Below are 17,163 nucleotides of genomic sequence, written 5' to 3'. Positions count from 1 at the left end.
CCCCACTCTTTATTCAAATCATGTCATTTCCCTCGCAAGGATTTCTAGCAACCATAAAGTCAGACTCCCATGTTTGGCATTTAAAACACGAGCCTCCATAATAGCTGTCAAACTCTGCACACATGGTTAACTGCTGCCTCTCTTTCAGGTGCCACATCACATTTTCCACACTCCAGTCTGCCTGCTTTTTCAGACTGACTTGACATATCCACTCACTGTCTGGCTTCATATGTCTGGATGCGCAGTGGCGATCGTTCATTGCCTTTCCCACACCAGGTGCAAAGCAGCGCAGTCTGCCTGAGGGATGTTACAAGGAAAATTTGTTTAAACCTGCCTTGTAATTTTTTTCAGGATTGAAATAAGCTTAAGGGTGTTGTGTCAATTTGAGCAATGCAAAAAAAAAAAAAAAAAAAGCCAATAGTATGTAAAAACTTCATTAATGGAGTGGATTTATCATAAACATATCCACTACCATAATACAAGACAGGGGGGATTGTAGCTGTTATTTTGGTAACTTCTAGCAATTTTCTGGAAATCTAGGTCAGTAAGAGGATGTCAACTTTAATTATTTAGCATGAATTGCACGAAGCAGGAATTTGTTCTTGTCCTCGGGTGTGAAAACCTGACCTGTTGTTAATTAGAGCACAATCCAGCGAAAGTTGATCGGGGTCTAATTTAGTGTAATGGGAGCGAGAGCAGGAATTGGCTGCGGTTTCCCGATTCCTCCACAGTCTTTTGTCATGCAGTGGAAAAAAAAAATCCCTTTAAAGAACAAAATGACGAGCAGAAAAGCATCCTGGGAATCAGGCAGCGTAAACAAACAAAGATTTCTAACACGTTGAGGGTTCTTTGAAAAGATGCACAACTACAAACTCCTAATCTCCAACTTCCTTGTTTTCACTCAATAGAAAATAAATTATTTAATATTTTTTTAAATCAGACCTTCTATTAGTTTTAGTTCATCCCATCAAGACAGGACAAGACCCGCCAACAAACAATGGGTGTTAAATTTTTTAAAGGGCTATTCATATTTAGGCCTGCAACCAGCTATTATTTTAGTAATGTGTTTTCTATTGATTATTGTGACTATTAATCAAATAAAAATATTGGCACATTCTGCAGAATTTACATTTAAACACTGGAGGGTTTTTCTGTACAAGATTAGAAATGCAAATAAACGAATAATTCAATCCATTTAAATAGTAAAAATGTTATTAAGTTGATCATTTGTAGCGAAGATGCATCTAAAGCTAAAATAATACTTCTGGCACTTGACTTGGTATCAAAGCAGTCTAGGACTCATCTGGCGATCACTTTTTGGATTAATGGAATAATAACTCGATAGCAGTGTTGTAGTCAAGACCAACTAACCCGAAACCAAGACAAGACCAAGAACAGAGTGTATCGAGACCGAGACAAGACCAGGACCAGCACTACATGACACCATAAAATGTGAAATATGATCAAAATTTCTAATGAAATTGATCTGAAAGATTCACATTCCCTTAAAAACACCTAGATATTAAATACTTAGAGCTAAAATAAAAGTAACCAATATTAAAAACTCTGTGCTACAATCTGCGGTGGTCTGATGCCATCCCTAACAAGATAACTGTTCTCCCACTGCATGAAGCCAGTAACAGAAACGTTGGTAAGTCACGTTATTGCTTGAATTTTAATCGGTGCGTTTTGCATCCGTTGAAAACAAACATGTTAAATAAACTGGACAGTATGCTGTAAGTTTAGTGATATTTTCACAGTTGCGGTCTTGAAATAAAATCCAGAGTCCTCAGCAACCGAGACAAGACCGAGACAGAATGCGGTCGAGTCCGAGACAAGACCATCAAAAAATGGCCTTGAGACCAAGACCAGTCTCGAGTACTACAACACTGCTGGATAGCAAAAAGCGCCTAATGGGATTTTTTTCTTTCCCCCTGCAGAATTTGAACCAAGTGAAGCTAAAACAAGCTTACAAAGTTTTCTTATCTTAAATGTAAAATGTATAATATTATCTCCCAGTTTTGGCTTAATTACTACTCTTAGCATGTTCTTCTTTCAGCAAATACTCTGTTTCAGAATCTGTATACTGTTGATGATGGTTATTTGATTACTAAAGTCGATGACAGTTATGTCAATAATCACAATTAATCATTTAAGCCCTAATCATGACATGATTATTGCTCGTCATGATTAGGACTTGATTAGGCTCCAGTATCCACAAGGTATAGCCTTGTAGGATAATGGATGGAATAAGCAAAAAAGCTGATTCAAGATGTCATAAAGTCTCCAAGGAAACCGCTAAATTTAGTGCTAATGAATAAGTTAAAAGAAAGGCAAACTATTGTACATAAATTGTCTACAATAGAGAAGTAAATACAATTCCAACCACTAAGTGTAAAAATAAAGTCTCCAATAATTTTCATTAACACACTCAGTCATTTCTAAATTATAAAATGACTCATTAATACTTTTCAGGCCAGAACCTCCACAGAGTTCCTTCTCAGCCACCAAAGCCTGAATACCACTAACAAACAAATGCAAACAAGACAAATAGAGAAAAGGAAAACCAAGAAAATCAATAAGGCAACAGGCCTGCGCTACAACAGAAGTCTTAGCAGTGCTCTGTGGCCACCTAGTGGCGGCAGGTGGTCAATTCACCAACTGCACCTACCTGAAAGGCTGCGAGGGCGGGCCTCTGCGAGGTCAGAGATTCCTCCAGTGGTGACGGTCTTCTTCATCCGGGAGCCGGCGGCTGCAGCGCCAAGGGCCGGCTTCGTCAAGGCATCGTCACTGCTGGCCCTTTTCAGCTTCAAACACACACGTCAGGTTAGTTCCAACATTATACTACTCCTTAAATAAATCCAAATGCTTGAGGAAGTCTCCTAATTTGTAAATATAAGTGTAATCAATCTCAGCGTGAATCCAGCTGTTTTGTGAAGGCCTCAGACGTTTGTTAGACAACATTAGTGAAGGAACATCACAATAATGCTGAAACGATTGATTGGATTCATCTTGATGAATCGCTTATTGAAATAATCATCAACTAAATTAGAAATCAATTAATAATTCACTGGAGTATACAGAAATTAAAAATTCAAAGCAGTAATTAAGCCAAAAATTGTTCAAAAATGTATACATTTTGTATTTAAAATAATAATTTTAAAAAAATGTTAATGCTGTATTTAAAATATATGGTATATTTTTAATGTAGCATATATAGCATAATATTCTACCAAGCACTCATGACGTAGCAATTTTTAGCTTCACCTGAACCAAATATATATATATATATATAATAAATCACCCCTACACTGTACTGATGTTAAGTCATGCAGAAAGGGATGGGATCTTTTCACATGTTGATGTTAGATTTGCCTTTTTTTTAGCTGCATCCTTTGCTACAAATTGTCAAATGTGCACTAAAGGAATGTGACAGAAACAGTCAGGAGTTCTAGTTAGATTGCAATAATCTTCTGAATAAATTTAATTCAAATTCAGGTTAAATTACACCTGGTTGCTGTGACTCACCTTGCTGAGCCGCTGGTCTGAGGCCAGCGTGTTGGAAGATCTGGAGTTCCTCAAGGCTGCAGAGGTGGAGGTAGAGGAGGTCAAGGAGGCCTGCCTTACCCGCTCCTGGAGTCCCAGCTTGGGCAGCCCTCCCTTGGTGGCGCCCGATTTAAGCATAGCTGCCTGTTTGGAGACAGAAAGGATATATTTAGCATTTTTATATTTTATTTTTTACCTTGTTGCTTAGTAACTTTTGTCCTAATCGATTCTATCTGGAGCTTGTTTAATGATTATCACAGCAAAAAACACACTTCTCCCCTTTAACTTGAATCATTTTTTTCCTTTAAATATTGTTATACAATCATCCAGGTTTGGAGCACACAATGCCAATAGGAAGCACAGAAGAATAGGGACAACAAACCTATAAGGTAGCAACACAGTCTGGTGGCATTTTTTGCAGTTCCAAAATACACAAACTAAGAGCAGCTTTAATAAGTAACACCATTGAACCGCTTCCTGACAGAGGAAGGTAAAGGAACAGCCTCTCTTATCTAATTTGCTCAAACTTGGAGGAACTTACCAAGACTTGACACAACATGCGCATAAGTAGCAAGCAGGCATGCAGATGGCTAAGGCCATAACGGTTATCTTTCTGAAAAATATATGTTTTTAAAAACCCACACAATGAGGGGTTTGTGTTTCCATCGCCAACAGGATGTGGTCAGCATGACGGCGTTTTATGTTTCAAGGAAAAACCTTCATCTGGGGAAAACAGGAGGGCACTTAAACATGAGCATGCCTCCTGTGTTGTTCCCTGTGGCCAGGCTGACTTATTGATTAGGGTTTTAGCAACCCGATCTCCTGAGGCAACCGGATAACTCACGATAGACCCGTTACATGAAACACACATGGGTTTATAAGTCAACCGTACACTTATGAAGCATTACAATAAAGCCTTGCCATTTACTTCTGATTCTCTGAAGTAAATGTGTATTTTGAGTGAATATCTGGAGATGAAAAGCTGAACAAAATAGAAGAAAAAACATGTCTGAACCATTCTAGAGAGTGCTTCAGAATCATAATTTAAAAATAGAAGATGCCTAAAAATACCTGAGGTACTGGATGTCTAAACAACCTTCAGGTCTGAGTGTGAGCATGCAAAGGTTGTTTGTCCTGTCGGTGCTCAGGGTGTACAACGCCTTTCACCTAATGACCGCTGGAGAATAAACGGTGATAGAAATGAAAGGATGGATGGATGTAAATAGGGTTGGGCATCTACTGCATCATTTATTGTGGAAAACCTCGTATGTTAAGAATTGTGATTTGTTATGTCAAATAAAAAGCAAAACTGAAAGCATCATTGGAAATGTTATCGTTCCCATTTTTGAATTTCGCAAGATCATGAATAAACATCAGTAACTTGGAAAATATGACTAAATGTAGTTACTTTTTGTCATTTAGTGAAATAAATCACACCTGTTTCAGTAAGTGGCATTCTGAAGAAGCCTGTTTCAAATGGGAATGTTTTCCTGGAGTAGTATTTATGTATGTTGGGCTAAAAAAGCTGTTGCATACCTTAAAAATAAATATTTTTAAAAATCATAATTTTTATCATTATCATAATAGTACCACAAAATAGCACAATAAATTCGAAGTCAACATCGGCCCACCGTCGTCTCCAAGTTTCTGTTCTCGCAATATTTCTTCTGATCTTCTAATCGCTAAATGAATCTTTACTGCTTTATTAGTAGCTTTCTGTTTTTCATGCTTATTTAATGTATTTCAGCACGTTAATCAGTATAAATACCACTGGGTACAAACCTAAACAGTTGAAGAGGAAATATTGTAATAAAAATGTCCTTTAGGGTGGCTCTACTATTCTTCAGCAAGGATACACGGGATTGTGTTCATTCTTTAAATAATGTATTATGAGAAGATGGAGGATGTAGTCTGCAGTCACAGAACTTAATATTTTACCTCTCATCTAGAAATATTGCTGGTATACGCATGACATGCAAATCATAAGAGGATGAAGCTACAAACACTTTATGAAATAATCTGTTGATTTTTCATGTCGGTTTTTACAGAAAAGATTCGAGGAGTTTCAGGACTTGCTGATTGTGTTCGGTGTTTTGTGTGAGAGCATGTGTTTCTCTTCTGGCCCATCAGATGATCCTCAGGACTTCTCGGGGCAATATCCTGTGACTAACTCCTGCCTGAGTGGGCAGTTCAACAACGCCTCAGCAGTGACATCTTACCTCGTCTCAGGTCATTTTACACGAGTTTTACTGCCAGGCACAAGTTTGACCTGCTCTGATCTCAACGTGGACAAACAGAAAAGTTGTGATTTGAGATGTTCCCGTTTAGGATACTGTATTTATGGATTCGATTCCCGGACCCAGCCGACGTTTGCCGCATATCTTCTCCCCTCTTCTTCCCCCTTTCCTGTCAGCCTACTGTCATATAAGGAACACTAGAGCCCACAAAAAGACCCCCTGGTGGGGGAAAAAAAAAGGCTACTGTACTTATATTTTTCCAAAAAAACAAACAAAACAGATCGATCAAAGATAACCTGTCAGCTTTGAGAGTAAAAAAAGCTCCTTGGCTTCACCTCTTTTGGCCGCTGTGGAGCTACATTCTGCAAATGTGACCTCGCCATATTGCACTGCGGAGGTCTGATTCTCAGGGGCCAGAATGGTGTCCCACTTATTTCCCCAACGACCTTCTAGCTGTGAAACCTCAATCAGGGAGGCTCCGTGACTGGACTACATTTTTTACAATCTGATAAAAATTCACAGGCAGAAAAAAGCATTGGCTTTGAACATGACTTGTAAAATCCTAAACATGGACCCTGCTCTAAAAAAAAAAAAAACTTCATATAAAGGCAAGCATAATTTGTGGTTCTGAAATAAGTCATAGGTAGTCATCTGCCTTAATTACTGCTAAAAATAGCACGTTAAATGATGGGCTGAATATGGGACAAAGTGCTGGAGCAGTTTTATGGACTACACTACAGAGAGGAGAGAAAAAAAATAGGGAAGTTATTTATACACATTTTGAATATATATGTATTTAAAGAAATAAATGAAGGCTGCCAGTGGTACCAATTGCAGATGGCTCAAAAGTTGGTATTTTTCACAAAACAACCATTCAATTTTCCATCTGACTTGATAACCTATTAAAAAACAAATTGTGGATGTACGACATCAACAGTGCAAATGTTTCTTAAGTAATATATTAACCTCACGTATATCCTTTTTCAGCTTCACTGAAAGGCAGCCCAGTCTGTCAGAAACTCAATCATTTTCAACCAGTTCAATAAGTTAGTGGTAACAACACTCTTCACTGTGGATGTTGTTGCTGAAGGAGGAGCACTCAAAATTCAGACGTCCCTATGTTAGGAATCTTAGAGTTAAGATAAGGGTTTGTGTTCTCTGCTACCTGCTGCTAGTACCTGATGCTACACTCCATATCCATTTAGTTTTAAAATACTAACTAATACCGTGTTTTACAGCGACTGCTCCCTCTCACACACACAAAGCGTCACCTCATCTCCTGCTATAGATCATTAAAGGCCACTCACTGCAGCAGAGTCAGGAAAAAAAATTTTGCAAGCTGCTTTTGTGTGTGTATATATATATATATATATATATATATATATATATATATATATATATATATATAAATAAAACAGAGAGTAAAATATAACGCAACTATGTTCTATTTTGTTGTCCAGAGTTTATTTTCACACAGTCTGTGCAATTCTAACCTTCAACAGAGCAACTGCAAAGCAAAAAAATAGAACATACTGATAATTATTATACACATACATAGTAGTTTTATAAATCAACTACAATGCTAATGTACTTTTTGTGTGCACATCATTTACATAGATATGCAATCTGGCTAACATGGCTTATCATAACCTATAATCAGAGGCAGAAACAGCTCAGCAATCATAACAGCTCCTTATGTTTTAAGTTGAGACACTACAGCAGTGCAACCAATTACTCCTACCACTTCAAACACTCATTGCATGTCAGCATGGCTAGAATAAGCAGCAAAGAGGAATGCATGCACCCACAACAAGGAGCTCTACATGTAAAACAACATACATCCTGTCAATGTGTTTGCACATCTTAAAAAAAAAAAAAACTACAGATATCGTGTTGATCAAAGGGGAAATAGCCGTCCTGCAAAGCTGTGGCTGCAAAATTAGCTGCTTTCCTGTTGTGGTTTTTAATCAGGCATTTAAAGATAGTTTGACGTTCTCTTAAACATCTCGAGAGGTTACTAAGTACGACGTTGCTGCATTCAGTCCACGACAGTAGCAGACTTAGTAAAAAAATGAACATAGGAAATTTATATTATTGCAGCAAAGTGTAAATAGCATTATCTGTTGTATGCCACTGTTCCTAAAAGTTGTGCAAAGTTCTGACCCAGCTCTTATTTTGCTTTTGGAGAAGCGGCAGAGACGAGCTGCCAGAAATATCAGAAATCAAGCTGAAAACATCGACTGCAGATATTTTCCCAGACTCTCTTACTCATTATATAAATATCCAACTTTTTCCTCCCCCAGATTTTTGAAAACCAAACTCAAACCAATTTTTGATCTAAAATAATAAAAAAGGATATCAAAACAACAAAAACATACAGCATGTGATGTCTTGAGCAAACCACTCACTTGTTAAGTAGCAGATGCTGTCCTGGAGCCTGAGTGATCTGCTCCACAACTGAGGATAAATATCTGCTGCTTGACCCTACACAGCAAACGAGGGGGTGAAAATGAAAGGATACGAGAAGCGGCCGACAGCAGCCAGAAAGAGGAAGAAGTGCCTCGCTTTCTCACTGCTTCATACAAAGGAGAAGCGTGTCACATAGCTGCAGCCATGGGCATGTTTCTGTTCTCACCTCAGTTTTACACTTGTGATTAATAAGGATGAAAAAAAAACAAAACAAAACACTACAAAAACAAATTCTTACCAATACTGTTGGTGTAGTTTCTAGTGCAAACAACTTAGTACACTTGAAATAAGACAAGTAAATAATCTGCCATTTTCCCATATTACAAGTTAAAACATATTGCTGCACTGGAAGATTATTTCATTTATAACTAGTATTTTTTCATTAATATTAATGAGTTATTGACTTAAAACAAGCTCCTATATTGTGCTGAAAAGTTACTTGTAAGTTTGCTTTGTCTTATTTCAAGTGTAGTAGGATATTTGCACTTGAATCTAGACCAAAAATATTTGCCAAGACTTTGGGGGTTTTTTTGCAGTGAAGGAAAGAAGAACCAGAGGGAGGAAGGGATCACCATCATGTGACACAAACAACTGGGCAGAGTGAGAGCTGAACAAGAGCAATGAATTTTATTCTGAAAAGATTCAACTATTATATAATTAAAATGCTATGCAGGCTTTGATCACACGGAAGATCATCACAATATTTTTTAAAATGACAAGTTTTACAAACGAATCCTGCAGCTCCAATCTATTTATAACAATATTGTGCTTTGTTTTTATTTTGTTACCACACCAGGTTGTGTGGGCAGAAACAGCAGCTACCGGCACGGACAAAGCCCATCTGTGCCTCAGAAAACCTCAGTAATATGAGGGTGGATCATTTGTGGACTGGCTGACAGTCAGAATTTATGTTCTTCAGTAATAGTCTCATTTTGATCCCACAACATGCAGCTTGCCAAGGATGTAGAGCATGTGGGTTGAAAGTGAACTGCACTCGGGTCTGGGATTAAACGGGCTTCAGTTTGTGGCCAGTGGTTAACAGAGGAACTCATTCTGACCGCACCCCTTCGCAAGCAACAGGCTGCCTTTTAAAGTGCTGCAGCTAGACTTGAGAAAGACTGCAAATTGCTTTTAAGGCATTGCACACTCCCACGTCCTGTTGCAGAGAGATTTTTTTTCCAGTGTGCTTTAGTTTCAGTATAAATACAGATATTCTATGAAGGCCTCAAAGGTTTAGGAGGTTTTCACACCTCACAGTCCGGTAGACTCGGTTTGATCGGGGACCAAAATTGAAACATTTGTTACATTTCTAGCTGGTGTGATTCTCTATCACACTGCACAGTGTCAAACAAACCAAACCCTTCGAAAAACCTGTTCCCCTCCTCACCTATGGTGGCGCTGCAACAAGAATGACATGAGGAAATGACAGGAAAACATCTAAAAAAAGACACAGAGAACAACTTCCTTCACAAAAACAAAAATGGACTTTTAGAAGATGTAGGATTTTTCTTTTGTCTTTGATATAAGACTGCGGGCCACTTCTCCTTTCATTGTTGGACTCTTACATTTGTTTTGCTTGTATTTACCCAGAATACCCTGCGCTACAGTTTGCTTCCTGCTTTTGGAGTGGTCTCAGGTCTAACTGGCGTTCACATTCAACTGAGCTAGGCTTTTAGGCAAACCAGAGTTTGCTTTTTTTTCCCCCAGAGATCAATTGCAGATTCACACCTCCCCAAATGAGTCGGACTTTCAAGGCAAACAAACAAGAGTTCAATCAAAGTGGACTAAACAGGACTGGTGAGAATGGGTCCGTAGAAAACAAACAGATCTAAAAGCAGAGTTAGGGTGAAAAACATTATCCCAAGCTGAGGTTTTATTTTTAATCCATCATTCAAACATGGAAAAAGTATTGCACATCTGCAATCCACCAACATATGATCATTCACTTAAACCAACAAGCCAGGCAGGAAGAGTATTAATCTAGAGAAACAGCCAAGAGATCCGTAGTAACTTTGGAGGAGCTGCAGAGTTCCACAGCTCAGGAGAAATTGCAGTCACCCAAATATCTAGCCTTGTGAAGGAAAGGACAGAAAGAAGAAACCCTCCAATTGTTTACTTCAAGAAAAACTTGTACTCTCTGGATAATTTCCCTTCCCTTTTAGCCATTTCTGTGTTGATCTAGCAAATAAAATCCTAACACAACTAATTGAAGTTTGTGGTTGTAACATGACAAAATGTAAAAGACTCAGGGGCTATGAATGCTTTTGAAAGGATCTGTATTTACATCGAGTCTGTGGAGATACTGCCATGTGAAATTCAGCCCACACATATTTTGTCAATGCAGTGCTTCATTCGTGTTACTGTCTTCTGTGGTCTCATTCAGTGTCTGTGTGGCGGCACTAAATTCCTCCATGGGGACAGAGAGTGTTGGCTGTTTTCCACAATGTTTGGAGCCATGTTGACGCATAGCACTCTTAAACAGCGACAACTGGTTAAAAACATGATCTTTTGTAGATAGCTTGTTGGAAATACTAACTTTGTTCATTTTTATCCTAAGTTTGATAACACTTAAATGAATCATGGCGTTTCACAACTGTCCGTTTTTGCAGTCTCATGTTTGACAGAATGAACCATATTGAACCAGATATAGCACATAAAAATATTAACAGAAAATTAAAACTGAAACACTAGCTATTTTATTATTCTTATGCAACAGGTCTGAATGCTCTCCCCTCTTCTCTATAGCTTCCTTCCACAGTCCAAAAACATGATGGCTGACTGGTCTACCTTGTTGCCCAGAGGTGTGATTGATCAACACCCTTGATGTATATTAGTTTGATTACTTTGGCGACGGCATTTGACAAAATGCAACGTTTATTGCTTGTCTCACAACTGGTTACTGTATTGTATTAGCATGTCCAAAGTATGAATGTGCTGGATCATAAATATGGATAATTTTAGTTTTAACCTGTTCAAACTAAGGTTAGATCAAGTTTCTGCTCAAAGTGAAATTGCGGAATCCTTGGTATGGCCAAAGGAATGAAGAAACATCTTACATAAGACAATAGAAAAACAAATACCAATAGGTACAAGCACAAATATTTTTAATCCGCAACAATGGGCGTCTGGTCCATGTAAGAAACTTGTGGACTTGATATAATACAGCCAATTATCCAAACTTTCTGCAAAACTTAAAACTGTGCTAATTGAAAAACAGGACATAAAAGCAACATTGCAATGGAAAAACGTGAATAAATAATGACATAACATGGAGCAGCACGGCAGGAGACCGAATAGGTGAGGTATCTCCAAGGATTACCACCATTGTATGAAATAAGATGACAACATCTAGCAGGCTGAGTGAGACTCCTACAGTCGGTGCTGACTGCCTCACACGTCTTCCTTTTTCCTCCTTATGTGCACAGGAAGGAGTAGTGAGTCAGATTCTCCAGGCACGTACTACATTTTTGACGGATATGAAAGCAAACATAAAAAATGCAATGATGGTGATTCAGTCGAGTGTGTGTGTCTAAAAATAAATCTGTTTCCACGATTATTGTGCATACGATGGCAGTAACAGCCACAAAGTAGCACGAGATGGTCTACAAGACCAGAGTAACTCCTTCGTCTGCAAAACGAAATGTCTGTCCACCGGTCACCGTTCGGTCTCCATGGTAAGTAGGTGTTTTTCTGGCTGATGAGTAATGGTAGTTTTCACAGCCAACCCACCAGTTTGTTCCCTGAAAGTAACACAGTCCAGCTGGATTGGATGTATTGCTATGGAGACGGTTCTAAACTTAAGCATGGCATTTGCTTACTTGCGCAAGTTGTTTAGCAAATAGCCTCTTAGCCTCTGCCACAAAACACACTGCCTTTGGTGCATCCTTTCACCAATTTGGTCAGCCACGCCTCCTCTAGGCAGTCCCACTCAACAACCAGCTGTACAGCATCCCACATGCATCTTTGAATATCATCCATATCACCATGGGAAAATCTCTGTTGCAACACATGGAGCAACACCAAATCTAAGTAAAGACAGTACTAAAGACAAAGACAGTGCTAAAATTATTAGCATATATTTGTTTAGTGATTTGATGTTTTTCAACAAATTGGCAAGATTACTATTATTATTTATAACAGTTCAAATTCCTTCAACACAAATGTATCATCTTATATTACTGTAGAAAAATGTCATGAATTAAAACTAAACACAGGTCCAATTTAATGAGATGGTAATGCTCAAATATAAAAAATAGCAACTCCCTGGGTGTAGCAGGATTCCTGAAAAATAAGCACTTTTTTTTTTTTTTTTTTTACAACAAAGCACACAAAACATTTGTAAACTTTTTGTGCTGCTTGAGTTAGTGACCTTAATGACATCACATGACCACAGCAGCAGCTAGCCAAATGGCCATTTTCACTGGAGCAATAAAACGAGTCACAGCACAAGATTATTTAAACAATGTAAATAACATTTACTGTGTTAAGGGCAAAAATAACATGAATGCCAGGGTTTATCACTCGGACAAGTTAGGTCAGACTCATTCTGATCATTGGCCTGTCTTGTCTAGTATAGCATTCTAGTGCAGCTCTTAAGGTAAACAAACTACTCATTTGTTTGTTGTTAATGAATGTATGATAGACATGCACCATCTGCCTGCCCACCTTGTTTGACCTCTGGCTTCTGAGGCTCACAACATATTTATTCAGCAACTTTCCCAATCTATTGCTAAAAAGCAATGTAGATGGAAGTCTTTCAAATTTTGGTCCTGAAAGTCTGAGTGTCCAGTTTCCAGATAAGGACCTCTAATGTTGAGGAGATGTTTAACACCTTCACCCAATCAAACACAAACATTGAGCAATTACTATTTACTTAATGCAAAAAAAAAAAAAAAAACAACATGAAAAACCTGCTGTAAACAAACCACTTAAGTCATTTCAACAACTGATATTACAAATGTAAATCGGCTACAAAAGACAGAAATTCTTTAATGTCTATAAATAACATTTTGAATAAAAGAATCAGAAAAGAAAGAGTCTTTATTTAAACCTGTTAATCACAATCTTTGAATTGTCCACTCCTCCAATCTATTGCGTACCAACAGGTAGGGTGTAGAAACTTTTCTTCTTAGTCTGTGTATTTAATCTGGATTTTTTAAAAATCTTGTTGCCTAGCCTAAACATGTTTCAGGACACACTCTAAAGTCTAAAACAAAGAGCAAGATGCAATACAGTAAGGAAAATGCTAAAGCTCAGAAAGAACTAGAAAGCAGGTACTTTTATTTGAGAATCCAAATCACTAAAGTCTGTTTTTGCAGCTCGAGTCTAAATCCAAGATTCGGTTCACAGCCACAAGTTCTTCAAGGATTTTTGGCACTAGCTATTTTCCACAACTTCCCCATTTCCTCTTCCACCCTCTGATGGTTGTTGAACTCCTCAGCTTCTTTCTGGATGTTGCTGTTGTTGGCAACACTACCTCCATCACAACTGGATATGGCCTTCCTATTCCTCCCACAAAAACAGCACCGACTCCTTTGCTTCCTTCTAAACGTTTTGGCTCACCGATTGTTTGTTCTGTACATTAATAATTAACCCAATACTGACTTGGGTAACAGTGATTAATTTGTTTAAACAATTAATCACATGATTGGGAAGATATTGGTCCATTTGGTAAACTTTTTGGGCTATCTGCACATGCTAACTTGTTAGCTCTGCTGGTGAAGATACGTTCATATTTTACTGCAGGAGTAATCCAACACCGTAAAACCCAATGTTTATTTTCAGTACATTTATTCAAAGATTAATTGCATTTGTTATATCTATATGTAAAAATATTAGTTGGTTCTTTAGCATGTTATCCAAAGTTATTAAGCTCCATTTGTTGCCTCAGATTACTGACACATGGTATAAGAGAAGGGCCGTTTTGGGACTGGTAAATCAATTCTATGTTGATTTCGCCATAAAATTTGGATCATCATTTATAAAAACACTATAAACTTGCAATATAAGACACAGCCATTTTACAGATCTTTTTTAACGAGCCTCCACAAATTTATTCATATCTAAATGTGTGCAAATACCAGTGCTACTATGCCACCATTAAGTTACTACTGTACCGCTGCTTGAGCACATGTGTAGCTCTGTAGCATCTGTGCAACACCTGAATGTAGTAAAGGAGTGTGTGAAAAAACCATCATCTCAGCTAAAGCCCAACAGGAAGCGTGGGATCGCTTTATATCCCATGCTGCGAGACGGTCTCTGTTCCCTCTGTGTTTCTATATTAGTCTGTGGGGATGTGAAACTTGTATGCAACAGGATACATAATGTGGTACAAGCGGAGTTGCAGCAGTTTCAAGCTAGAAGTTACAGCAAATGTTTCATTTTCTGAAGGCAGAAGAATTCATAAAAATGGGAAACCAGCTAAGACCTGTATTAGTAATAATAGAGGAGTAGTATGTTAGTGTTTCTGAAAGTATCTTTAGAGTCTAAAGCAAAACGGTAGTTTTTCAAAAAACATTTTGGATTTTTTTGTGCTCAATGAGGTAGTTTGAGTTATTTCAAATAAAGTTATGAATAACACTGAAGTCATTTCTCAAAAAAAAAAAACACAAAACAACAAGTTCTTGGTGTAGAAATATGACACTGTGAAACCACAAGAACATCTGCTTATATCAGAAACTTTGAGTTTAATAAAAAAGATGAGAAGGAACCTACTGAAGAAACTGCCGAGTTGATAATTTGCTTTGATCTGGACAGAGATCAATAGGTTTCTAGTTAGCCTTTAGGCTGCGGAAGTGAAGATTCACAAATCTTCTGAATAACAAGGTCTGGACTCGGGTTTATGGCTGGTTTTGGCTCAGATTAAAGGAGGGAACGGGGATTTTCTTTGTTATTTTCTACAATTCATGCTCAGGAAGCAGAAATCCAAACAATAAAACTTCGTTTACATATTTTCGGGGGTTAAAAGTGCATTACAGATGTGAATAACCAAATATTTCTCACTTCTTTTGTTTACAATATCAAGGAACACTGCATGCCTGCATGCTAACACAGGTTGACAGTGCGGCAACAATCACACTTTTCTCTCTGGAAGTTGCCACTGCAGAACAAAGACTGTTGTGTTCACTATCAGAGAGTAGTGTTTAAAAATGAATTAAACCTTTTCAGCAGACGGGTGTTGGCTGTTTACTCAGGTTGCCACAACAGCGAAGGAGTAATCAGCAAACAACAGGAAGCTTAGAATATTACAGTAAATAAGCTTTAAACGGATCCCTCACAAAAGGATCTGTTTGATCCCTTTGTAAGAGTCTGATTCCAGCTGTTCTTGAATCTGTAACAGTAGAGATTAGCATCAATTATTGTAAGAGTCCCACTTCTCTACAGAGAATACGAACAGAAACCACTGTGTGAAAGAATTAAAAGCAATAATCCCCAAACACAAGACTTTTGAGACAATTTAAGATGTTCAGTATTCGTTTTGTCTCAAAATAACTGATAAATAATCTTTTTGTTTAACTGCAGAGAAACACAATATGACAATGTCCTCTGCTCCTAACGACGATTTTCCTTCAAATACTAAAATGGTGGAGATTTCTTTTCCTTATTTTTGAAATAATTTCACTGAAAAATGAAATGAATGTCTTCTCATAAGATGCATATTGTACATTTGGACACGTGGTCAGAAATAGAAAAAAACAACTCATGTTTTGTGAAGGAGTAAATATTGCTCTAATTCTTAGTTTAGTTTATTTTATTATATTTTTAAATTTTATTGGTCTGTAAATTTGGACTTTTCTTGAGAAATACTTATTTTATCTTAGTATTTTATATATAAGCCAGCTCTGTTTACAATTATCAAAAATATACAGAAGTTTTGGGGTTTTTTTAGAAAAAGTTTGTAGCAATAAGTCAGAGCTATTCATAAACTAGTGATTAGAAATTGGCAAAGGCCAAATTTATGCATCAACAGTCAGAGTCCCTCGTTATTTCCCCAAACAATCTTCTATATTTGGAGATTCAGCTAATAAAATGTGAAGACAGACACAACTTTTATGAATATTTTATGCTTCCCATTTTCCGTTTGATCTTTCTCAGAGCTACGGCTCCTCTGAGGTTTGAACTTCCTGCTCTCTGAGTGTCAAAGTTCTTGACTGATAAACAGTCAGTCGGAGCCACGTTGCAGAAACCTCAGCTGTTTTCCAGTCTGCCAAGCTGGCTGAGTGTACCGAGTGGGCGGACTCCATAGAAACACAAGCACAGCATCCACAAGGTCTGCGAGGGAATAAAAAAAAAAAAAACATGCAGCCACTAAAACAGAGATATTTTCCACAATGGAACATCATAATCGTCAGCACCACCAACAACCCTTTCTGTCCAACCCAACAGAAATGAACACTCCTGTTTGCAATTTAAGTCTATATGCTGTACCCAGCATTGTGGCATGAAAGGCATTTGATGTTCACTGTGGGTGTGTTCGGTTTGACTTGTATGGAGAATAAAGGAGATTACAATGGGTCAGACATCTAACAGACAAAGTAAATATTTTAACGACCTGATAAGTCACACACCCAAGCTTGCTAGTCCTGTTTGCATTTTAATTCACCTGCCTCTTGAGGAGCTGCATGCTTTTTACACTTTTACCAAGACAAAAACATTAGCATTCCTTAAAGCCACTGAGGGCGATGCTTGTCAAGTATGTAGATTGTTTCCTGAGCTTCAAACACAGCCTGAGGGAATGAAGATGCTTGGAGCGTCCGTTCACAGAACAAAACAGAAAGAAACGCTTTGTACCACTGTGAGGCACAATATGTATCTACTTACAGAGGTCAGATATTTTTAGGCAGAAATTTCTTGAAAATCTTGCAGAGGCTGAGAGCCATCTGTTGATTTACAATTTTATACCTCCAAGCCC

At 37.8% G+C, this 17,163-nt stretch overlaps 1 protein-coding gene across 2 annotated transcripts in view; it reads right to left on the bottom strand.

Annotated features, from left to right (window-relative positions):
* specc1 (sperm antigen with calponin homology and coiled-coil domains 1) overlaps positions 1-17,163 on the bottom strand; it is an 89,003-nt gene that overhangs the window by 65,783 nt on the left and 6,057 nt on the right. For both annotated transcript variants that reach the window (XM_044141341.1, XM_044141342.1), the window contains exons 2-3: positions 3,529-3,690; positions 2,672-2,807 (exon numbers count right to left, since the gene is read on the bottom strand). In XM_044141341.1, coding sequence (XP_043997276.1) covers positions 2,672-2,807; positions 3,529-3,684 — 292 coding nt within the window. In that variant the 5' untranslated portion in view covers positions 3,685-3,690. The remainder of the gene's footprint in view (positions 1-2,671; positions 2,808-3,528; positions 3,691-17,163) is intronic.

This window comes from Gambusia affinis, linkage group LG15, assembly GCF_019740435.1.
Source record: "Gambusia affinis linkage group LG15, SWU_Gaff_1.0, whole genome shotgun sequence".
Classification (NCBI taxonomy): Eukaryota; Metazoa; Chordata; class Actinopteri; order Cyprinodontiformes; family Poeciliidae; genus Gambusia; species Gambusia affinis.
The sequence above is the reverse complement of the archived record's forward strand: the minus strand, read 5'-3'. Positions and strand labels throughout refer to the sequence as shown.